At 43.6% G+C, this 26,538-nt stretch overlaps 1 protein-coding gene across 1 annotated transcript in view; it reads right to left on the bottom strand.

The window, feature by feature from the left end:
* Pura (Puratrophin-1-like) overlaps positions 1-26,538 on the bottom strand; it is a 559,794-nt gene that overhangs the window by 456,341 nt on the left and 76,915 nt on the right. The window contains exons 7-12 of the mRNA XM_080273930.1: positions 15,536-15,649; positions 14,784-15,022; positions 13,749-13,863; positions 13,051-13,179; positions 8,015-8,085; positions 6,453-7,539 (exon numbers count right to left, since the gene is read on the bottom strand). Coding sequence (XP_080130056.1) covers positions 6,453-7,539; positions 8,015-8,085; positions 13,051-13,179; positions 13,749-13,863; positions 14,784-15,022; positions 15,536-15,649 — 1,755 coding nt within the window. The remainder of the gene's footprint in view (positions 1-6,452; positions 7,540-8,014; positions 8,086-13,050; positions 13,180-13,748; positions 13,864-14,783; positions 15,023-15,535; positions 15,650-26,538) is intronic.

Here is a 26,538-nt window from a genome sequence, read left to right as displayed (position 1 = left end):
CAACCCTCACATACATCCCACACAAATTCCCGCAGACTCCCACAATTGTAATCTCGCTCACTGACACCTACGCTCTCACTTGACACTCTTACATAGACACGAGCAGTTTCTCTCTCTCTCTCTCTCACGTGCGCACTGGCAATGTCCTCTCCTTCAACTCTCACATAAAATACACATAAACTCCCACAGACTCTCACAACTGTAATCTCACTCACTGGCACCTGCGTTCTCACTTGACATTCACTCACTCCTACACACACACACACACACACACACAAACACACACACACACACACACACACACACACACGAGATGAACCGCTTCTCTAAGACATTTCTCATTCATTCTCCTTACCGCCAGACGATTTTTTTTTGTTCAGCTTTATGGAGGACAAGTACAAAGAAAAAAATAAAAGTTTCCATTAACCCCACCAGAAAGACGATATCGTAAATTTATTCTTGCTACTCCATGGCGATTTTATTTCGCTTACAGAAGGCCTCTCGTGGTAAAGGGTTATTAAATCTGCTTGCTTAAAAAAAAACAAAAAAAAAAAAACAAAAAATCTCCACACATTCCACCAGCATTCACGATACAAAAATAACAATAAAAGTCATAAAAAAATCAGGAAAACTAATTCGTGAGCTGATTCACCTCCCAACCACCAATTACCATCCAGGCATCATCAGGGATTCGATTACCAGCCCCCCAATCCTCACAGTCATCATCTTTCCATCCCAGGGGTCACTTAACTAAACCCCTGCAAAATAAACACACGAAGAGAGGCCCACATTAACCCACCAAACTTTCTACGTACACCGAAAGCACGACGCACCCATTAGACAGAAAAAGTAATTGTCTTCCAAAATCCCTTTCCGCATGTGAAGATTCTTAAACTGAATATTAAAGTGTTTTATTCATGTTCTCGCCAGATGACTTTATTCACCCTAGGACTGGCTTTCCGAAATCAGTTCTACTTAAAGATCCACCAGTAATCCTTTCAGAATGTGAAAAACCTTAACTGTTTTAGTATCGCTGCCTCCAGATGATTTCGCTCAGCTTAGGAGTGACCTCCTCTTGTCCTCTGCCACCGTACTGAGGAGTTAACGAAGGTTCTTTTCAATCCCTTTAGACATAAAGGTCCATCTTGTGCTGAATAACATCGTCAAATGCTAACTGCATATAAAAAAAAATGTACCTTTACTTAAGGGGTTACTCTTTTCAGCAGAACCTATTATTAATCTTAAGAAAATACGTCGTCAGGCTACGCACGTTAGAAACCCTCAAAAGTCGTAAGTCTGTTATCATCCTAACCCCATTTCCTTCTCTTAAATCAGGTGGGTATAACACAAAAAGCACAGGTGATGATGATGATGGTAATCCAAAAACCTGGCTTATTTACGCCGTCACCAGGCTGCCCTCCCTGACACCCGCATACCTCAGCGTTCCAGGTTTCTTGCCGACCCGACGCTTAACCTACTTTTCCGGTCACACACACACAAAGGCGTAGTTGGGAATGCCGGCTGCTGGACACGAAGGCTTGGGATTTCTTATCTATAGTGACAATGCACGTGAACGAAATGCTAATGAGTTTAAGTACAAGAATAACTAGAAAGCACTCAGAGAGAACATACCTCTGCCAATGCCACTGTCATTAAAAAGGATCCGGATCCGGATCCGCCCCAGAATTTAACCAATTCTTTCTTGGCCCGTGGCCCACCCTTCCACAAAGTTTCATTGAAATTCACTGAGAACTTTTGAAGACTCTGTGCGGATTACTCAGGATCCAGATCCGGATCCGCCCCAAAATTTAATTACTTCTTCCTTGACCCATGGTCCACCCTTCCACACAATTTCATTGAAATTCATTGAGAACTTTTGGAGACATCACCTGGACAGACAGACAGACTGACATAGGTGATTACATAACCACCTCCAACTTCGTTGGCGGAGGTAATAGGGATGATTAAGTTTTTTTTTTTTTTTTTTCATTTTTTCCCCCAAACTCCCTTACTTTTATCCCCTGAATAGTTCGTATTTTTATTGGAGTTTGACAGTGTTTCGAGATGGCACAAGGGAACTACTGACCTGCACAATGCTAATGAGTACAAGTATACGGTAAATTTAAGGCAAATACTATTTTTGTCTTGTATTTTTTCTCCCCCGCCAACAAACATTATCCCTAGTCTCTGTTTACTCTCAGAAGGATCCTCCACGATTTCGCGACGCCATAAAGGAACCAATGACCGGGCCTGCACCTGTATGATATACTAATGAATTCAAGTACATGGTTAATTAAAGGTAAATGTGCTTTTTTGTTCTCGCTTTTTCTCCACTCTAACTAGTCACTACTTTTTTTTTTTTTTTGTCTATTCTCATTAGGTTCTGACACACTTTCAAGACGGTATAATGGAGGTATTGATGGGACCTGTACATGGCTGATATGATAACGAGAACCAGTACATGGGCTGATAAGAGGTGACTTTCCTACCCCCCGTGACCTAACACGCCCATATCCTTTGATCCTTTCCGACTCATAACTTGGTCACCTTACTGCCCCCCCCCCCATCCGATCCTTTCTTTCCTCTCGATCTCCCACTCCATTTCCTTCCTCTAACTTCCTCGCCTCTCCTTAATCCTCTATCCCCCCTCCCCTTCCTTCCTCCCCATCTTCCCCATCCCTTTCCTTCTTCCCATATCCCCTTCCCTTTCCTACCTCCCATATACCATTCCTTCTTCCCCAGGCTCCCCTTCCCCATCCCCCTCCCCCGTCTCATTCACCAGTGCCCTCACCCATCTCACACGCCGCCCCCTGACCGGAACGACCCCTGACCTCCCCCTCCTGCCGGCGACATACCTCAACCCCGACCCTCCGTGATCCCCCCAGACCCCCACTGCACGGAGGGCGGCCACGGGAAAACACAAGCAAGGGAGAAAACCAAAATAAATGTCTGCTTGTTGTTTGATGTTCTCGCCCCACTACTTCATTAACTTTTGTTTGCACCATGAAGAGGAAAAGGACTAAAAATTGTTGATTTTTCTGTCGGTTAAAGCGCAATGGAACTTCTTTTTATCTGCTGAGGCTAATATTTCTTTCATTTATATCTCCTCCACACGCAGCTCTGCCGACAGCAAAATATTATAAGGTTCATTTTGTTTTTATTTTACGCCAGGTGTTCCCAACCTGTGGTACAGTCGGAGACAAAAGTTCATACATCATTTCATCTTCTTACTTCCCACTTCTTTCTACTGATTAATATTCCTGGGCTGAGAGAAGCTTGGTGTGCGTCCAAGCCAATGCATGACTCTCTTTAGTAAAATGTTTCAAGGAGGAAAGTAACAGACACGTCCCTGGTGTGCAGTAGGCGTAGTTGAAAGTAGACAACCCTCTGACCCTGAATGCATATATAAACCACTAGAACACTTGAACCCCGCCAGTATTACGCGGTGAACTGTTATCCATACCCAGAAAGACAGGGATGAATATAAAAAGGGATCAACCATCTAATCAGTACAGCACACAATGTTTCCTGGTCCCCCTTGTAAACAGTAGCGGAAAGCGCTTGCGGCAAAGGTGGTGGAAGGGTTGGATGCGCGGGGTGGAAGAGAAAGATGCAAGTGTGACGAGGATGATGTGGAAAAGGTGGATGATGTGCAAACGATGATGGTGACGAAAGGTGTAAGTAGGTGACGTGGAGGAGTGGTGTGGAAAAGGTGGTATGTGGGTTAAGTGGATGGCAGAAGGGCAGGAAATAAGTGAGTGGCATATAAGTGGAGGTGTGAAAGATTGGGAGGAAGAGGGCTGTATAAACACACGTGTGTGTGTGTGTGTGTGTGTGTGTGTGTGTGTGTGTGTGTGTGTGTGTGTGTGTGTGTGTGTGTGTGTGTGTGTGTGTGTGCGCGCGCTTGCGTGTGCTTGCGTGTGCTTGCGTGTGCGTGCATGAGAGTGAGAGAGGAGGGAGGAGGTGGGATGCAAGAGTTTGTGGGAAGTTTAGTGGTAACCTATAAAACTAAGCGTTAAGTTTGTGGAGGTTAGACACGTGTGCTGAAAGAGAAGTGGGCGGAGACGAGGTGGGTGGAACAGGGGAGGGCGGAGGGTATGGGCAGCAGCGAAACAAATGGACGAGAGGGTGGAAAGAGGGCGTAGGTGGGTGTGTGGGCGGAGGGTGGTACAGGGTGGTGGAGGTGGCAAGTCATGAGCGAGATGTTTCCTACCACAACGCACGTGATCCAGGCAAGTGGACCAACCCCACCGTGCCTTCCTTCCTGCCTTCACTTCCTGCTTGCTTGGGGTCTTCTTTCCTACCATACGCGCCTTCCTTCCTTCCTACTGTACATGCCTAACCTTAATTCCTTCATTCTCATTCAGTCTTCATTCCTATCACACGTACCTTCCTTCCTTCCTTGCAACTGTTAATGCTGGATCATTCCGACTTACACCTGCCTATCCGCCGAATGTCCTTACTTATCCTGCCATTAGTTACCTCTGTGCTCTTATCCTTAGTCAACCAATCCCTTCAGGTTTCACACTTTCTATTCTTTCCTAGTTTTTTCACCTTACGCTGTTCTTTTCTTCCTTCGCCTACGATAGCCTTCTTCCTGTGCCTCCCTTCGTTCTTATATTTCTCTTTCTTTTCAATTTGCTCTGTTTTCCTTATCATCCTTGTCTGTATTTTTTAACTACATCCTGTATCTGCAGATCTCCGCTGCTTACATCCCCTTCTCCTATTAAACCATTCCCCTTTCCTTATTTCTATCGTTTTCATTTCCAACATTCTTTTTGCAATTTTCTATTCACAAGCATTACAGTATATACAGGTAATGTTTTTATATTACCTCCTGAATAGGCAAATCCATATAATATTTTAGTTCAAAATCGGCAAACCACTCCTACTGCTTATATTTCAGACCCTTCACTACTCTGCAAATATATATATATATATATATAATTTTTTTTTTTTGGCGGCACTTCGTATCCTGAAAAATCGAAAAAATTATACAGGTATTGATTATACACTTCTTAAAATGCACAAATACATTAAAAAGCATCTCAAATTAATCACATCAATCCCCTTTCCCATATTTCTGACCTTTCCCTGTTTTACATTTATCTCTTCTCGCAACCTCTTATTATGGAGAAATTACTAATAAACTGTAAGCAAGTTTCGGCTCCAAACACACACACACACACACACACACACACACACACACACACACACACACACACACACACACACACACACACACACACACACACACAAACTCTACACACCCTCCAAAATTAAAACATCCAATACAGCATCTGCTTAAAACAATCCCATACACGACATTACACAGAGGCTGAAAAATTCTAGCTCCCATACAAGTATGCTTAAAACTATACACGCCATGTTTTACATACTCTTATACCAAAATACACGCGTCGTTTTAAAATCTTGCAACCTTAAGGTGCAGTTTCATAATCTAGTAAACTCTGAGCCCATTTTTTAAGGAGGAGAAGGGTGTATCCCAAGCTGGATAAAATCGTCTGGTTGGGGAAGAATGACATGCTGTACTACATTATGGCAACATGATACTGAAGGAGTCAGTGGGAGTTTCTAACCCCATCACTAAGAGGGTGGTCTCCCGAGCTGATGAAAAATCGCAGCAGGGGAAAAAAATGACGTCAACGTACTGAAGGGGTTAAAAATCCACGTCATAGGTACCCCCCCCCTTCCCCCCCCTAGTACTGGCCAGCCTGAAAGCGCCCCCTTGTGGCGGTAATGAGCGGCTTCCTCTGCTGGGGGGAAGTAGGTGACACGAAGCAGGAGGTGGTAGTGGCGGTGGTGACAGAAGCGGTGCTACGCAAAAAGTTTTGTGATGGTGGGGTTGAGGTAAAATTAATATATATATAAATAAGTAAAGGTTGTGATGGTAGGGTTGAAGTCAAATTAATTTATAAATAAATAAGTAAAGGATGGTGATGAAAGTAAATGGCATTCATTGTTACAGTGCTTTTATATGAAGGTATATTAGAGAGAGAGAGAGAGGAAATCCGATTAATGATACCAACAAAACTGATCATATTTGCCCCCAGACCTGGCATAAACCTAAAGAAACAACACGTTCACAAGAAATGGGCACACTTGCTTCGGCCTAACACCACCAGTTGCATCCACCTATAAATAAAGCATCTCATTCATGCCGACCCAACACATTCAGCATAATTATATACAGTATGCTAATATAACCTTACATTAATCATCACTTACATATCTGATGTGCCACGATTCTTTGCTTGCTTGAAACACAACAGATGCTGAGTCACCAGAAATGTTTAAACAATGACAAACAATAAAATTAGAACATCAGTCTCAAAGCTAACAGAAAATAATAAATTTATCAGACAAAAGGAGCCTCTCACAGAAGTCGTATCCGGAAATGATGATCGAAAATGAGGTACCATAGGACTTACGGATAGCCATGGATAGGCGTTCGTGGCCTGCAGTCGTTCTAGGATAGCGGCAGGTGAATCCGTCTTGGTCGTGTCCTGGGTGGCGTTGGTTGGGCTTGAATTCGTGGTGGTGTGGACAGTGGTGGGTGTGGATGGTGGTGGGTCGTTTTGGGCTCGACTGGATGCGGAGAGGGGCAGGTTGGTGGGACGAGGGGGTGGGTCTTTCGGGTCTTGTTTAGGTGTAATGGTGGAGGTGAGTTTTGTTATGGATGCGTGGATGGTGAGTGTGGAGGTGAGGGTAGGGTGTGTGGAGGTAAAGGTGGGATGTGTTGAGGTAAGGGTGGGGTGTGTGGGTGTACCGGGTGAGTATGTGGTTGTCGTAGTAGGTGGACGTGAAGTGGATGTACCTGTAGGTGTTGTAGGTGGGGATGGTGTGCCGACTGTGTCTAAATCAGTGGGTGAGCTGGGGGAGTGTCTTGGTGAAGTCGACGAAACAGATTTCAAGGGTGTGGTGAGGGAGTAAGCAGGTCCTGTAGGTGAACTTGGCGAACTGGCAACAGAGGACCTGGGTTTGATGGCTGGGTGTGAAGGAGAAGAGGGCAGGTGAGTGGAATAAGGAGGGTTGGGAGTGAAGAGGGATTGGCTAGGAGAGCTGGGAGTGGAGAGGTATTGGCTAGGAGAGATGGGAATGGAGAAGGATGGACTAGGCGGGTTGGGAGTGGAGTGGGATGAGTCAGGAGGGTTGGGAGTGGAGAGGGATGGGTCAGGAGGGTTGGGAGTCGAGAGGGATGGGTCAGGAGGGTTGAGAGTCGAGAGGGATGCGTCAGGAGCGTTGAGAGTGGAGAGGGAAGGATTGCGAGGACTGGATGGGGCTGAGGGAAGGGTAAGTTCAGCAGGTAGTGTCAGGGCATCAGCAAGCTCCTGAGGTGGTCGAGAGAGAACCAGCCCCATACGTCTCTCCCGAAGATGTGGGCGAGGGATGGGAGAGGAGGGGACATTAGCAGGAGGATTGGTGTGGGTCGGGGGGGAATGCAAGACTCTCAGCTTGACCGGCCCTCCAGGTGCCATGTCGGTGACCAGTGTGTATCGGCCTGACGCCGGCATGGCACTGTTGGCACGCTACTGGTGGCACTCAATATGGGGTGCCACCAGCCTCACCCACCCGGCATCTTAGACTTCGCGTCTACTTGAGGGCGTCGAAGCAGATCAGTTCTTGGCTTATCTACAATCTCGAGTTCTCTTTAAGCCTGATTCACACAAACTGTCATCTTTTTCTCAGAACTGTCCACTGGATGTGTTGGCAGAAACATCAGATTGTATGGTAACTCTGTGTGTAGATTTCACTGCCAAAGGAGTCACTGGCTAAATATTCAATCTGGAGTTCCTCTTCCTGCTTAATTCACATAAACTGTCAACTTCTGCCAACGATTTTTCTGTTCATATGGAGGAATACGACACATCAGACTGTGAGAGGAGTTATGCCACTGTCTCTGGCTTAATCTATAGAGATTATTTTTATCACTGCCGCTCACACTAGCACTGCGCTGTCACTTCCACTTGTTGCCACTACAGTAAAGCTTTACATCCACGTATCGCCAAGGCGCAGGCGAACAGCACGAGTCACACTATCAGGAGCATAAGTCACATAGGAACACTAGTCACAAGTCACAAATCAAGAAAACTGAGTCACACAGGAACACAAGCCTCGAAACAAATCAGGAACGAGTCACACATTCACAAAAGTCACCAAGCACGAGTCACAAATTCTGATACTCCGTCGGGCCAACACGTGAAAGAGATCAGCTGAGTGGGGTCCGGCTCCTACAGGCAGACTGGTAAACAAAGCGAAGCGGTTCCGACGCGCGTTGCCTGCTGACGGTGTTGTGACGTCCGGCTGACTGGCGACTGGTGCCGACTGGACCTGGCGCCGGGCTACACCACCTGGCACCGGGAGGAAGCCAGCCGCACCCAATACCAGACACCCCCACCCCCACCTCCACCATCCCAAGTCCTCTTCAAATCGCCAGGCACTCACCTTCTCTCATACACTCACACTCTCGCACCTATACAATACACACACACACACACACACACACACACTCTCTCTCTCTACTAGTCTCACACTGTGGCACTTTGACACCCACAGTCATACGAATGCGCGCACACACACACACACACACACACACACACACACACACACACACACACACACACACACACACACACACACACACACACACACACACACACTGCCAGAGTTTCTCAAAATATAAACACACTCCACCAGACAATGTGTAAATGTATTTAGCCGAGTTATTATTTTTTTTAAATTCCTTCATCCTAAGGACGTCTTAAGCATTTTATTCTGGAATACCGCCTGATGATTGAACTTAACTTGGAACAGACTCCCTAGGGCTGCAGAGGCTCTATCCAGCACTGACCAAACTGCCTGGGATTAGCTAGAATAACAATGAACGTCCAGAGGCTGAGGAGGTTAACAAATGAATTGTTCACAGGTAATGAGGCTAAGATAACCTGATTCAGGAAATGAGTGACGGAGAACCGGACTATACCGGTCAGGTACGATGCATTGTGCTCTGCAGAGCACGGCGGGGGGAGGATGTCCAGGAGGACAGGGCAAAGGGGTGGAGGAGGTGGTGTGGAGGGGGAGGGGGGAAGAGCGCCCTGGCACACCCTGAGGCGGCCCATGAACCAACCCAGTGCTTGTGACCGCCGGGGACACAGCATAACACAACACAAACCCTCCAGCTACCCCGTACTCTGTCGACCCACGCACTCATATACACAGACACACACAGACCACATAATGTCTCTACGTTTATCGGTCAGACAACACAACCTACTAAACATCACGCAACAGCAACAAAAATGACTTCCTTCTATATCAAAAACATTGTGTCATCCATCACAGTTCCAACACAACCGTATTTGTTATATATATATATATATATATATATATTATATATATATATATATATATATATATATATGTGTGTGTGTGTGTGTATAAAGTACCCCATACTGGCTTCGCCGCACCTGCTTCTTAAATCGTACTTTCATCCTTTATTGGTGGTGGAAAAAAGGCTGAAATAATGCCGTCTGGATCTAGTTAATATAAAATATCAAAGTGGGAATGTTGGAGGATTCAGTATTTTTTAGTCAAATACCTCACATAACATTGTTTACATATGTCCAGATAGTAAACTATGGACTGAAAAGAAACAAAACTTGTACCACCCATATAAAATCAAACACCTCCCCCCCCCCCCAGAAACCGATGACTCACACCTGACACTAAATTTCACAAGTCATAAAAACGATGCCCTTAATTCCACTTCTTACCCACAAAACAAGGCACTGCAGTAATTAACGCCACGACGAACACTCTCATCATTAACCCCTTCACCCAAACGACTTCTTCTCATAGTCTACTTTTGCTTCAGCCTGACAATTTTATTTAGCATGCGACAGACTCTGAGTAGAAAAAGTAATAAATCTACCCCCCCCCAGCTGAAAAGTCTCCGCTAAACCATACAAAACCGCCAGGAGACAGCAGGAATAAGAGAAAAACACGTCACCAGATTCATGGGGTCTAACTTCCATGCCTACACACAAGCAGAATTAACCCCTTCCATCCGATGACGTACCTTTTCCTTCCAGTATACCCGCCATCACCTGAAGATTTCATCAACTTCAGCAAAGGTGAAACAAAAGGCAAAAGGTCAACGAAGGCTAATTCTAACCCCTTCAGTTAGAAAAGTCTCTCCCTGGGCTGCATGGTATCGTTAAGAAGTATCAAGAGTAACCAACAAAAATACGCCACCGGACTGAAAGGGTGAAAGAAATATATACACATACAAATATATAAAGAGAGAGAGGGAGAGAGAGAGAGAGAGAGAGAGAGAGAGAGAGAGAGAGAGAGAGAGAGAGAGAGAGAGAGAGAGAGAGAGAGAGAGAGGAAAAAAGTTATCGGGTTGATGAGATGGAAGGAACAGCGTCCTGGGTGTTAGCAAGGCATGACAGCTTTCCCCTTGTCACATCCCCACACTAACCTACTCCTTGGGTTCTTTTTTTTTATCGTGGGCTTAGGACACGTTCTAGATCATCTTTCTTAGCGACAAATTCTACTTTAATTACATCTTGACCTCCTTGTGTGTCATTAATATTTTTAATGTCAATTGATATGTAGTAAATAAATATGTTCAGTAAATTATATGAAGAAATTAACTGGTAAAGAAGAGGCGCTAGGAAGCCTCCTAAGTTAACTGGAAGCCCCCCCCCCCTCTCTCTCTCTCTCTCTCTTTCCACGCATGCTAGTTCAGGAGTTGCCCGAGTCACGAACAGGAGTTTAGAAGCTCGTAAGTGGGATCAGTCAGGGGTAAATGAATACGAAGAGGGGAGGGGAGGGGAGGGGAGGGGAGGGGAGGGAAGGGAAGGGAGGGGAGGGGAGGGAAGGGAAGGGAGGAAAGGGGAGGGAAGGGGAGGGGATAGAGGGAAGGGGAGGGGAGAGAGGGGAGCAGAGGAGGAGAGAGGGGAGTAGAGGAGAGGGGAGTAGAGAGGAGGAGGAGAGGGGAGTAGAGAGGAGGAGGAGAGGGGAGTAGAGAGAGAGGAGGAGGAGAGGGGAGTAGAGAGAGAGGAGGAGGAGAGGGGAGTAGAGAGAGAGGAGGAGGAGAGGGGAGTAGAGAAAGGGGAGTAGAGGGGACGAGAGGGAAGGGGAGGGGTGAGCAGAAAAAGTTCGCCAATGCAGGGAATGGGATTAAGAGGCATGGAAATAAGTTGAGGAGGGAGAGGGAAGGGAAACAGGACACTGTAGGAGGAAGAGGGGGAATGGGTTTGGAGATGGAGGGAGAGGAAGGAAGGTATGGAGGGAGGGAGAAGAGGGAAGGTATGGAGGGAGGGAGGGAAAGAAGATCAAAGGGACGGAAAGTGCAAGGAATACGGGGGGAGACAGGAAGGGAGGAATGGAGGACTAACACAGAGGAGGAGGAGGAGGAAGAGGAGGAGGAGGAAGTGGAGGTAAAAGAGTGAAAATAATAACACACTGAACAAACACATAATGAGAGAGAAAGAGAGAGAGAGAGAGAGAGAGAGAGAGAGAGAGAGAGAGAGAAAGAGAGAGAGAGAGAGAGAGAGACTCATAACCCACAATATAACGGAGGAGGGTCAGCTTCAGCATAAACATCAACAAAAGGTCTTGATCCCACGCCCCGATACCACCCAATGGGCTTGAATCTCTCCTAAACCACTCGCTCTACGTACTGATGGACTGACATGCTTTCTGAATATTTAACGGCTCTTTAGACTGGATCAGGTTTCTCTTCACGCGCTGTAATCATTTTCAAATAGGAGTTAATTCACAAGTTTACCCTCGTCACTCCAATCTATCCCTCTTTCTCCACCGAGTTCGTAATATCCGTAACCTAAATATTATCTGCTTCCACAATCTATTTCATTCCCTTCTAGAATCTGGGACTCTTACCGATTTACTGGAGCTATGTAATATTTAACTTACAGAGGTACACCCTGCAATGAATTACATACTGCATACGGAATGGAACAATTATAAAGCAGACACACAAACGTTAACATTATATATTTAAAACCCTCATGATACGCACCTCATCCTGCTTATCTCCGGCTCCATACTTAGATAAATAAAAATCAGCCTCCTTATCATCACCCCATCCGTATTCTGTTCCTCCCGCCCAGTTAACCCGTCCTTTATCCTTATCTAACCCATCCAGTTATACCAGAGACGGCACAGAAGCTTAATGAGAAGACCAGCCAGTCATTAGCGGCATCTTACTAACTCAATTATACCCTGCACTAATTGCCTTGACCTTATATACACACAAGACGAACTACTGCCTCATCAGATAACTGAGAACAGAGCAACAAGTTTCACATTTATCTGCAAACTTTATATTATTTTTTTTTTCTTTTCCTTGTCTCCAGACGATTTCCTTCATCTCCAGGGCATTTTCCAACTGGTGGGGTTTGATACTGCCCTCATTAACCCCTTCAGAGTTTTTGGATGCTGTTTTTAGCTGAATAAGAATCGTAAACTAGTAATATATATAAAACAGAAATCACGTTCTCGACCTGCTACTTCTATTCACAAAAATAAATACGTGGCCTAATATATGCAAAACAAATGCTTATTTTCAAGTATTCTCTCTCCCTCCCTCTCTCTCTCTCTCTCTCTGTCTCTCTCTCTCTCTCTGTCTCTCTCTCTGTCTCTCTCTCTCTCTCTGTCTCTCTCTCTCTCTCTCTACTAAAAATTAACATACTGATTTGTTTTTTGTTTTTTTCTTTAGGCGGGAGCATCTCTAGGAGCGGCTCTGTCCGTCTCTTCCTCACGAATTTCGGACGCGAGGCGCCTCACTTTCGTAGCGAATGCACACCACACCACACTACAACACTTTCACACCACAACACTTATCATGCCACCCTTTCACACCATACCACACACCGCCCTTTCATACCACACCACACAAAATCATTCTCCCATACCACACCAAGGACACAAATCGACGCGCCCTAAGTTTCCGTATTTAGTACTCTTACACTTGTTTTGGCAAGGACCTACGGATCTCACCAGCAAAACCGCATGCAGCCAATATTTGACCCAAACACTCTCAAGGTTAAGGCCAAAGGAAGTCAAGGTAAAGGACTGCAGGATGTGGTCTTCGTGGTTTAGGTTCGGTCCCGTTAGGTCTGGCCTGTGCTGTACAAGAAAAATAGTTGTATAATTTCAAGTGTTCTTTTTACGCAATTAGCCTCTTCTTCAAAGCTCTACCCAATTTGCTGTGAATTTAATTAGCCCGGAATTGGATTACGTGTACGGGTAATTTAGATGTTTACTATCGGAAAGGATGAAAGAAGACAAAGAGGCATATATTTTTTTTTTCATATATAGATCAGGGTCTGGAATAAATTAATATGCAGGACAAACTCAACAAGGGTTTAAGGTTTCCAATTACGACAGGTCAAAATATCTCAGTTTACCCCTTCCACCCAAGTGAGAGAAAACGAACACCGCAACTCAACTTACAGAAAATGCACCGGGCTTCTTCGGGTAACTATAACCTTTTCAACTCATCACATTTCGTGAAGTCACAACCCGACATTAACCCCAAAACGTTCTTCTTCCCATGATCATGATACAAAACAATTAATAACCGTTAGAACACGTACCCGTATATCAGCTCTGGCTATAAATGAAGACATAAGTGATATCATGGCATGCAAAACTCAAACATATCAGAATTTTGAAATGTGGGCTTCGGTACTCACAGTGTTTGCGTGGTGTATGAGGAGAGGGCGAGGATGGGAGTCAGGTCTAGATGTGGCCAGTTTCAGTATTTCATCTACTGCCTCCACCAAGCCCTGACATTCCTCCAGCCACCACCTGTAAGACAGTTCATAATATGCATTAGATGTCTTATTAAATTTTTGGCTTCTAACCATTTCTTACCCTGATTTTCTTCCGTTCAATACACAGACAAAAGCTTGTAAATGACACTGATTCGCTTAATGGTCCTTTCGCTACAGTGACATCTATTTCATTTTTGCTACTCAGACTTTCAGCTGGGGAGAGAGAGAGAGAGAGAGAGAGAGAGAAATATAGCCTGCAACAACCACTTTATTATGTCTTTATCATCTCTCTCCAAAGCTGAACAAATTCGCGTAACTGCAAAAAAATAAAAATGGTGACATCGGTCTGAAGATACGTGTGATGCATGATGTTTACAGTCCTCCTGTGCCTGGGATGTGCACCAACATAGCACAACAATTTCCTTACGTCCGAGATTGGGAAACTGAAGACCTGACAAACTAGCTTTATAAATAATGATATAATTTTTGTCTTAACAACAGACCTGATAATTAAAAAAAAAAAAAAAAAAAAAAAAAGGAAATGTCTTAGTAACGTATCTAAGTAAAAAAATTGTAGTGTATGGTAGCTGGATACCGCAGACTTTGGTTGTCTGCTGTATGTATAATTAACTGCTCTAATAACTCACTGTCGGTAGTCAAAGCAATGAGCTGGAAAAATTAAAACTAAAATCTACAGCAGTGCTAATTCTTTATCATACGTACAGTATCTACGGTAAGAGATTATCATCACCAGCATATGGGGAACGGTCGGATCTGAAACGAGAAATGGCAAAAATTTGGGAATACCCCCACCCCACCCAAAAAAAAAAAAAAAAAAAAGAAATAGACCATACAACACCCAACCCTAAATTTTGGCCCTATTTAAAGAAAAAAAAAAACTGTCCTCCACATAAACAAATAAACAGATAAATAAAAATACAAAAGCAGACTCACCTGACTACACTATGCTTGCGAAGTCTTTGGCACCAGTTTTCCATTTCCCTTAAGTTACTTTTGGCACTGCTCACACTCCTCCTGGCTTCCTCCACACTGCAGGCGGAGGTGGGGGAGTGGAGGGGGGTAGTGGGGGAGGGGGAGGTAGAGAGGGCAAAGGGAGGAGAGGCTGGGGAGACGGTAAGACCCTCTAGGAAGGATACGCAGGGTCGCACATTTTTTAGTATGTCCTCGCGAAGCTGTAAAGAAAATGGCAGGCATGAGGATATAAACAACTACTACTGCATCACATTATCATAACATAATTCTCATTCTTGTAATGGGTAGGAATCATCTTAATTCTCTTCGCACGGCTATAAATCAAGTATGCAAGATCCAGAAACAAATATAAGCTTGAACGAATATAAATTACAGTACTGCTCCTAAAAAGTATTGGTATTTTTTTTAACATCACCTGAAGCAATAAAGGAGAGACAATTTAAGCATCCAGATCTCAGCTCCAGATTAAGAAAAATGGAATCAGATAGGCCTATTAGTTCTGGCAAAAGCAGAGTTATGATCATTGTTATGTGAAAACTGGCCATACCTCTAAAATCACTCAAGGTTCAACAATTTATATACAGTAATAATGGAAAGTCACTCCAATCAATTACTCTTAAAACATTATACCAGTAAATTGCCTTCACATTAAATTACTAATTACCGTTCTCTCTCTCTCTCTCTCTCTCTCTCTCTCTCTCTCATACACCCACCTGCAGGAGTGTCCGCCACGCCCGGGTGTCGAAGTGTAAGGTTCCGCCGAACTGTGAAGTTAGTTGGCCCCTACCCACTCTCCGCTGCACCTCACCCGCACCCACCACCTCTATCTGTACACGAAAATAAGACAAGGATAGCACACTGGAATGATGTTTGGGTTTATAACATTTGAAATCTGACCAAAGACAAAATTTTATGTATTTTTTTATAAGTACTGGACCAAAAACATACAGAAAGGATATTATGGTAATCTTTCAACACATCCAGTGAAATGGGCCACACATTCATCCACATAACACTCTAGTCTTAGGAATTCTCCAGAAAAATATTAATAAAATCTAGCTGGCACTGTATAATGCGCATTCTTCTTGATCATTTTAATCACCTCGAAGGGGACTTCGAATATTTCTAAAACAATCTGCCGTTAGCAAGAATAATAACGACCTAAAGGAGACTTCGTGACCTCAAGGTGTGTGAAATAAATATACAGTACTCACATTTTCCACCATAAAATTCACTCCAGCCTCCAACAATAACACAAGATAATAATAATAATAATAATAATAATAATAATAAAAATAATAATAAAACGGTGCACTGAAAAACCCCCTCCCACACCCTTCCCACAGCCGCCACACTCCCACCACACCTCACACCATCAGATAACACGCTCCCTAATACCAGATACAATTTACAGCCATACCACATTCTCGGCCACACCACACCAGCGAGTCTTAGTTCAACATGGATTGTAGGCGATGGAGTTGTGAGATGAATGATGAAAATGAACGACAAATGTTGGATAAAAAATGGAAGACGAGGTACAGGTTAATGATGTCAGAACCTTTTAATCAATATTTGAGATGCCTGGTGGTTTAGTGGATTATGGCGCTCCAAATGGATGTAACCCATAAGCGACCTAAATCCAAGGGTTGGTTGAATTTATTGGTCAAATACTGTTACTCACGTATGCAACTGGGAAAAGCGACTGATCATTCCTACCTTACATATCTAAACTAAGCAGGTTAACCTAGGACCCTTAGACTCCTGAAACACACACACACACACACACACACACACACACACACACACACACACACACACACACACACACACACAAGATACTGTATAATCCCAACAGTCTATTTCTGATAAACACCAATAATCCACAATATATCCCTCGGCGAAAGGAAGGAAGGAAGTATGAAGGAGGGGCAATATAAATGGAAGATGATGGTGAAGGAAAGACGGAGGGACGAAGGGAAGGAAAGAAGGAGGGAAGGAAAAGTAATGGCTGAATGAATGAATTATGGAAGGAAAGAAGGAAGGTCAGGTGAAAATATAAGTTGAAGGAATAAATGAAGGACGAAAGGAATGAATGAATGGGTAAAGGGAGGACGGGAGGAAGGAAGGTCAGAAAGAGTGGCTGAGACAGAATGAAAGAGTAAGCAGGAAGAGCAAGATGCCTGGCGTCTGACGGTGAAGGAGTGGAGGAGGCCTAAGGTAATCAGTCGTGGCCTCCTGTAGGTTCCCAGGGGCATTAATCACCCTCAACACATTCATCAGGGGCACGGCGGAGGACAGACTGGCGGAGGGGCAGGGGGAGGGACGTCAGGGGGCGTAGGAGGAGAAGGGAGGGTAGAAGGGAGAGGCAGGCATGAGGGGACGGTAAATGAGGTAGGAAGGGCGTCTTAGGCTATATGGATGGGGCTTCTGAGGTGACAGACTGGTCGGGTTCCTAGGAGTGGAAGCGTACATTTTTTCTCTTTCATTCCTTGCGTGTGTGCAGGCCGCATAACATTTCCAGTGGCGAAGTCTTACACAGTCTGACAGCCCTTGAAAAACAGTAATTATCTAATAGTTATACAAAAGCAAAGGTACCAGCGGGCAAGTGAATGGACGATACGACTTATTACTTCATGTGTGCTGCATTACATCTCAATGACTTTTCCATTTTGCTCTAAGATCTAAGGCGAGACGCATCTTAGGATCAGGCAGGCAACATATGACTCAGTACCACATGTTGGAGGTCTAGGTTGAGGGGGTGTTAAGACTGAGGTAAGGTTCATGGAAAGGTACTAAGACACTGAGATGGGTTTCTGAAAGGGTACTGGGAAGTTGTTGTAAGGTTCCTGAGAGAGAGTGCTGAGTGACAGATAAGATTCCTGTGAGACTGTTACGGTGATTAGAAGCTGAGGTATAGCTCCTGAGACAGTGCTGAGAGATTGTGATAAGATTCCTGAGAGACTGCTGAGTGACTGAGATAGGATTCCTGTGAGACTGGGGTTGGGTGAATGAAAACAGGTACGGTACAGCTCCCGAGTCAGTGCTGAGAGACTGTGATAAGATTCTTGAGAGACTGCTGAGAGACTGAGATATGATTCCTGTGATACTTTAGCTAGGTGATTAGAGAATGGGGTGGGCTTCTGAGCAGTACTAGTAATTCTGAACGAGTGATATGTGGCTGCACAGGGCAATAACAGACATGGAGCGGATGAGGTGAATAGTTTCTATGCACTAATGAGGTGAGTTTCTATGCACTAATGAGATAAGAGTCGAGATTAAGGACGATGCTAACTACTGCTGAGGGAGTGCGAGACGAACGCCACGAAGATAATAGGAAATGATTGTGGCTGCTCTGATGGGAGACTGTCTGGCAGCGGAAGGTGTTTAAATTCAGTAACAACCAAGTACATCCTCTTCTCGAACCAAACATTATAAAAACTCAATCCTTTCAGCACAATGACGCCTTTTATTATTCTAGCTACCGACAACATTTTATTCAGCTCATGATAAACTCGTGGCAATAAGAGGTGTGACTCTGTATGTTTGTGATGTGATGGCGTGAAATATGAGGTCAGGAGGTGAGCGGAAAAGGAAGATGAGAAGAGAGAGAGGTCCTGTGGAGAGAAGGGGGTGATAAAGACGGCGATAAGAAAGTGCTGAGAGGCGAAAATGATGAATTAGCGAAGGCAGTAAGGAAAGGTTATAAACAGAAGAGGGAGAGAAAATGGGGAAGAAGAGATGGCGATGAAAATATGAGAGGGTGTCAAAGACCAGTAAGAAGGAGGAAAATAATGTGAAGGTTGAGTTGAAGAAATGAAGTGGTGCGAGAGACAGGAATATGTACGTGATAAAAGGGGATGGAGTGACAGTGATGAGCTGAGGGAGGGAGACGGAACAGTGCCGTATTCATAAAGGGGGAGATGGTATGGTGTCGTATTCATAAAGGGGGAGATGGTATGGTGTATTCAAAAATGGGGCGGTGTCGTATTCATAAAGAGGGAAATAGTAAGGTGTATTTGTAAAAGATCTTAACCAATTTTCGCGATCAGCAAGTCACCATTGCAATCATATATTATCATGGATCATTCCGTTTTGTCGTACTTTTCACGCCATTGGTCACCTTAGTTTAGTTGTAAAATGTTTGGTAGTATAAGAGTCAACATAAAAGCATAAACAAATAGGCTTAAAAACAACGAACACTTAAAATATGAATACAAGGAAGGTGTTAGAGACTGGACTGAGAAGGTGATAAAAGAGGGGAGGAAGGAGGCGGTGAAAATTTCTGAGGGTGTTACTTCCTTTCCCTTCAGTACGATGATGTCTTATTCTACTCTTGCTAACACCACATCAGCCTATTCACCTTAGGATACACCTGTCTGAAGGGGTTAGGAACAATCTCCTATCTAAGACGTAATGAATTTGCTGAACCAGTTAAAACAGCCTGACGTTAGCTATAAAACGAAATGCAACACCAATTCTTATGATCAATGGTATTTTTATATTTCATTTTTCCCCTAAAGTTAGATGATATTTTGACTAAGACAGATGCCTCTAAACGATGGAGTTGAAGACGAAGGGGAGAATGTGGTAAAAGTGGGTGAGGAGGAGGTGGTGAGGAGATGAGGCGAGGTAGAGAAGTGGTGTGGTAAGCCAAGACACTCCACGCGAAGACCCTCTCATCACCCGACCAGCCTCCCCCTCCCCCATCATCACAACCCTTCCTTTCTTCTACCCTTCCCTTCCCTTCCCTTCACACGCAAAAAACAGCCAATACTTCCGCCCATTCATTCACACATTTTTTTTCTTTTTTAACTCCTCAGCCTCCACTCCTAATACCTTCTCCTGAAACTTACTTTGGGCTGTACGTTTTTTATTCTATTTTAAACTTTCATTAATTTTGGTTATATCTTGTGGCATGTTATATATTAATGATATTTAGTGGGCACTCTGAGATGTGTTTACATTTGTGTTTGGCTACTTTTTGTATCCGGAACCTAACCACCTGTTTTGTTTGAGACACACACACACACACACACACACACACACACACACACACACACACACACATTTGCGGGGGGTTACTATCCACTTCAGGCAGGTTAACACAGTTCTTAAAACAAAACCCTGGATGATCACAGGAATGATGTTGTTAAGATGGCACATGGAAGGTGGTTATACACGAAAGCTTCATGGATTCGGGTTCAGAGGATAAGTGGAACATAATTATGATCAAAGTTTTTCGCCTTTATTTTCAAACTACAAAGCGAAGTGCCAATTCGGAGATGAAACGGGTATGCCGAAACCGAGACGGAGAAATGAAATTCGCAAAAATGCCGGGATAGGCAGGAAGCAAGGTGTGATAAAAGGTATTCGCTCTTCAACACACTGCCTACTGATGATGAAAATGGTACTGATGATAATAATAATGATGATAGTGGTACTGATAATAATTCTAATGATGATGCTGATGATAATGCTGATGCTGAAAGACATGTGACACAAAACCAATAACATCTCCATTCTTAACTACCCTTTGTATTGGGTGTGGGGGGGTGTCAGGCACCAGTCACCAGGGGGCGTATTTATAAACGATCTTACATTTTACCATTAACGGCCTCCACAAAAGCTTATTATCGAAGGACTTTCATTCTCTCTCTCTCTCTCTCTCTCTCTCTCTCTCTCTCTCTCTCTCTCTCTCTCTCACGGTAGGGACAAATCTAGTATCATATTTCAGCTAATGCCAGACGACGATATTCAGCTGAAAGTGAATCATATGAGCCTGAGAGGGTTAAGCACGAGACTGTTAATAAATATGGAGCCTACCCACCCACCACTGAGCAGCGCTAATGACCCGGGCAGGAGAAAAAGTGAACCCCCTGCTGGGATTCGAACCCTGGCTCTCTGGCACGGGGGGTCACAGGGTCTTACCGATGCGCGCTCGTGGGATTAGCAGGCTCCTTACCACCTCCTCTGAGCGATTTCTTTTCCTTCTAACGGACGTACTCTTAACCCCAGAATTCGGTGACGCGAATCTATATTTTACTCTTGCTGCTTACACACTTTCAACACAATTATCTCTCATACTGAAAGGTTTAATTAATTCTACACCAAACCCATTCAGTACTAAAAGTGTAAGAATTAGAAATGTCAATGGATTGAAGGGGTTAAAACGGAGTGCAGGAAGGAATAATTAAGTCCCTAATTAATTTTATCGATTAAACACCGATACATTACGAGTGATCGGCTTACATCGCACATAACATAGTCAGCAATAATACAGAAAAATCACACGCGTTCTACCATCACATTCTTCAGTTATAATAAAAAAGACAGCTTTTCCACACTTTCCCGCCCTCAGTTTTAACAGCACCAATCTAGCACCTCAGTATCTTCCTGTGTGTTACGTTTTACAACACAAGTCGCCATAGTACAACACCCCTAAATTCTCTGTAAAACCAGGAACGTAATTTTTCTTTCGCACATGATGCTACCGGTTGCTTGTATTCAGCTTAAATCCACTTAAAAATGAAAGGGTAAGTTTTAGACGTGAATATTTTGGCTATTAATACTGAAATCATAAGCATCATGGGCGCAGCCAAGAGGGAGGCGGGGGTAGTCATTTATTCGTTTATTTTTATACTTATTTGCTTATTCCAGTATTAATTATTGTTGCCTCCGTTGATTACTGTTTAACACCAGATATTTTGTTTTGTTAATCATGATAGGCTACCATTATAATACTTTCGAAGCACCTCCATTTCAAGATACCAGCTAAAGTTCCAGCATCCCCCTTAACAAAATCCTGGCTACGCCCCTGAATTAACCTCGCTCTTACACTCTTACCTGTAGGATCAGTTCAGCAGTAACCTCACAACAGTCGTGAAATTGATAAAATGTGCCTGACTGCAATCACCACGCTAAGGGAAACCAGGAGGCTGATGTACAAGATGCAACCTCCCGGGCAACAGACTCTCCACGACTGATGAGAAGATGGAGCTGGACTTGCTTCGAATCAACTGGCCGTGATCTGAACTGACTCGACTCCCCCGATGCGAACAGTTTCTTTCGAATTACGTACATATTTTACCATTTCAGGCCGAAATGATGTAAAAATTTTAATATACATACTTCACGCATATTAAAAAGTTTCAGTAGAATACCCCTTATCTCGAACTCAACGACCTCTTCAAATTAAATGAACCGATGAGCATTTTGTGTATTCGTTTGAAACTTCACCATCGAGACAGATGCGTTGAGTTTCAGTGACATCAATTTATCTCACGTGAATAATGCTTGATACAATGTTTAAATCTTAATTTCAGCTTGGTAATAGTATAATGTACCCTAGACTGGAGAATCATAGTCATGACTCGAACTGGTCCGTCTCTGCTCGACTCTTTCGGTGTGCAGGCAGCCTAGATCACCGAAGTTCTGCCAACACATTCACTACGATAACTTCTTTTTATTTTGGCCACCTCAGGATGATTTTACTCACTTTAGGCCAGACCTTCGAGCTGGATGTTAAATATCTGTACAGGTTTCTCTAGCCCGTAACAAATAAATATCTCCCTGGAACTGAAAAATCTGTTTGTGGGCAGCTAGAATAAAATAAAGATCTTCGTATTTAAGAGATTACGAGGGAATATTCGGTATTGTCCCACGGCTCGCTATTACCCCGTGTTACCATAGAAAATGCACAAAAATATTTTCTTCTATTGATAAGGAGGCAGACATACGAACTACTAGAGATAAATGGAAACAGACAAACGGACGTGTGTGTGTGTGTGTGTGTGTGTGTGTGTGTGTGTGTGTGTGTGTGTGTGTGTGTGTGTGTGTGTGTGTGTGTGTGTGTGTGTGTGTGTGTGTGTGGTGACAAGCTGAAAGACAGACTGATATACAGATTAATGAAGGGCCGCAATACATACATACGGTACATACAGACAGTCAGACAGTAATTCCACAGAGGCTGGATATACCAAGCAATCATCGTCATCATCATCATCATCAAAAAAGTGTCATAAATTCTTACCTAATCGCATTAAATTGTGAACCATTACTTTTTTATTAGGCTATCAGTCTCAAAGCACTTCCTTCACAACACTTAAACCTCACTTCCGTCTTATTCAACCCATTCACTACGATCAGGTCTTCTCTGTTTTATTCATGTTGCGGGCTGATGATTTAAGAGAGACTGGAAGGCAGCTCCTCGATCCTTTCTGTATGATGAGGTCTTTCGTATTTCATTCTTGTGTCTTGGTATCATATCACCGTGAATTCACACCTTCCCTATAAACATCTGCCAATAAAGACCTCCGGCATATGTGTAATAGGAACTAAAGGTGAGAACAATTTTAACAACCACAAGTGAAGCCCTGCATTTTCGCACGCAGCACAAAAATCTTTTCAGAAGTAAACGTCACTACTATCAAAAGTACCAGTCACAAACAACAGGAAAATCATGCCAAGAGTATAACTGCAACATTCCCTGGGTCTTAGTTCAACCTTTCACATTCACAACAGATAAATCTTAAAATATAATTACACCCAAATCTACAACAACAGTCCCCCCCCTTATTCATTAACATGCACATTCGTAACAGATGAGGGGAAACAGTACAACACTGAACTCCACACATGCAAATTCAAGTCACAATCCACAATATACCCTTTTTACTCTAGCTTGGCCTAAAATTGCCATCTATCCATCTTGATTGCTGAATTGTACCATTATATTACCATTACAGTATGATGTTAGTCACGAAGAAGTGCTATGAAATGGATGTAGAGCCACAGTACTGTCTTTTTCTGCCACTAAATAACGTAAAATAAGCTCCAAAACGGAGCCAAGTAAAGTAAAAGAAGTACAGAAACGGGATAACTTCTCTGGCTACACCCACCAATAATATAAAAAATAAATACCCGTAACGCATGAAAATAATACCAATAACTCATGACAGGGAAAATTTTACCAACGAAAGACAACTGCAACAATAAGCCCGCGCACCACAGACACTCATAAACCATGCCCATCCATGACACGAAAAATCCTGCACCGAAACGATCATAACATCCATAAAAGCAAAGAAAGAACAAGGACACCAGATGACTAGATAAAAGCCTAGGACGACATATACAATAATCACCTTCCATGAAATTACAGGATAAATTTAAAAAGGAAAATATAACCAGGAGGACATATAAACATTAAACTTTCTCACTATGATGACATTTTACATAGATGTCATACGATTTTATTCAATTTAAGAGTTCAGAGTAGTATCACCTGAGGGTAGCACTACATCAAGTGAGTGGGTGGTATGTTCCCCCATCTATAACGTAAAAAATAAGGCCACTCATTAAACTGTCACCTTCATCACAAGAAAATCTTACTCTTGTTCTTGAGGAAGTCAAAGTCAAGGAAGCCTAAACCATTCACTCCTCTTCAGCACATCCTACTCTCTCCTTAAATAATCTTCCTTCGTCGCCTACCTCTCGATTCTTCTTTACTTTCTTCAATTCCTTCCTGATTCTCCTTCCCCCTACTCCCTGAATATGCAGCCTTCCTTCCCCGTCAACCTCTCCACTCCTCTCTTCTTGCTCTCTTACCCTCTCGATCTTTCGTTTCTTCCTCTTTCTTCACTCTCTCGATTTTTTCTCCTCTTTTCCTGTATACAACACACACACACACACACACACACACACACACACAATCTCATCTCTCTCTCTCTCTCTATCTCTCAAATCAAACACAAATCCCCCTTACCCCTCCTCTCTCTCTCAAATCAAACACACATCCTCCTTCTCTCTCTCTCTCTCTCTCTCTCTCTCTCTCTCTTTCTCAGCTTGATTACTCTTCCTCTGCTCTCTACCGTTCATTTTCCTCAGTCATTTCTTCCCTCCGTTATTTCAACCACTCTTCCACGTTGCTCTCATCTCTTCATCTTTGTTCCTCAGCGTTATTATCTTTTACTACTCCTAATTTATCGTTTTTATTACCTTCTTCCGTTTCTCTGATCAGTCTCTCTTCCTTTCTCTTTCTTGTTTATCATTTCGTTCTTCTCATTTCACCAGTATTTTTTTCCCCTAATGTCTCTTCCTCCAACTTTTCTCTAATTTATTCTTTTTCATCTCTCCTTCCTTCCTTCCTTCTCCCACATTCTTCCCTCATCCATTTTCTCTCTCTATTCTATCCCAATTTCTTTCCCAACTCCCCCTCTCTCATTCCTAGTCATTCATCCTTCCTCCTTTCCTTTCTGTCTTTTATTATTCACCTTAGGCTCTTTGTCATTCCTCCTTCCTCTTCCGTTTCTGACCCTCTCCCATCCTGTCTCATTCCTATTATCTTTCCTTCCTTCCTATTCCCCTATTTTTAGTCCCTTCTTCTACCCTCTTTCTCAATTTCCTTCACCTTTCATTCCCCCTCTTTCTTGTTTCTTAAGGTCGGAATCTCTTGAGTTCAGGATGTTGCCTTGAATCTTTTCCGAACAATTATACTTTTACACGTTAACACTTTATTCCTGGTAACTGATGTAAACAAAGTCGAAGCTGAAATTATAGGGAAAAAACTGACAAGATATTAAGTGAAATATGCTTGTAAAAAAAAAAAAAACGCTATTTAAGTGATGCTAGGATGTCCTTGTGTCTAGATATAAAAGATAAAAATAAAAAATACGATAATCTTAATGAAAGCATAATAAACAGCTAAGGCAGAGTTACGGGGAGCCTCCTCACGCCACGAGAATAGTCCCTCGCCTTCTCTCGCTACTTCCTACACTCCTCTTCCAAATCCTCCCTCCTCCTGGTCCCCCTCTCACTTCCCCTCCATTCCCCACTCCTCCGTCTGTAATTCTCCCCTTCTCTCTCTCTTCTCCTCCCCTTCCCCTTCCCGCCGGTCAGTCCTCCCGCTACTGCACCAATCATCATCATCATCATCATCATAATTATCCTCTGCGTCCGAGCGGTTCCACACACGCCAGAGCGACGCCTGTTTGAATCCCGTAAAGAGTACTGTACACGATTCACAGTTACACGTAGACCCTGGTAACGTGCGGCTACGAGACACAGCCACCGGTAGAGCAGGGGAATAGAGCTGTTACAGGGCACTACTTTTAGAAGCGTCCTCCAAATGAAAACCAAAAAGACAGGAGAAACTAAGAAAAAACCAAGGAGGGCAGAAATTATGTAAAAACCACGAAGAGCGTATCAACTAAGTAATAACCAAGGAGATGAGAGCAGAAACCAAGCAAAAACCAAGGAGAAGAGAGCAGAAACCAAGTAAAAACCAAGAAGAGAGCAAAAACTAAGTAAAAACCAAGGAGAAGAGTGTCACATCAGCACACTCACGTACCCAGCTGACTCTGGGGACGAGTGTGGAGAGGGAGCGCCCATCACCAATGTCAACAACACAGGTATGCAAATTGTGACTCACCTGGTCCACTCAGTACCAGGTGGCTATGGGAGGTAGAGTGTGAAACAACTTACGCTGAGAGAGATAGAGATAGGGAGAGAGAGAGAGAGAGAGAGAGAGAGAGAGAGAGAGAGAGAGAGAGAGAGAGAGAGAGACAGACAGACAGACAGACAGACAGAGAAATCTTCCAACTCCATACTGCAACCTTTAGAATTAGGAGGACCGCAGAGGAGGACCTAGGTCTAGGTTACCATCATCCAGACCATTTATGTGTTCAGGACCAACCAACGTCCCTGGCAGCGTCTT

Source organism: Coenobita brevimanus, chromosome 6, assembly GCF_032717465.1.
Source record: "Coenobita brevimanus isolate Jiangsu-jjx chromosome 6, ASM3271746v2, whole genome shotgun sequence".
NCBI lineage: Eukaryota > Metazoa > Arthropoda > Malacostraca > Decapoda > Coenobitidae > Coenobita > Coenobita brevimanus.
Note: the sequence above shows the minus strand (reverse complement) of the source record. Positions and strands in the feature narration are given on the sequence as shown.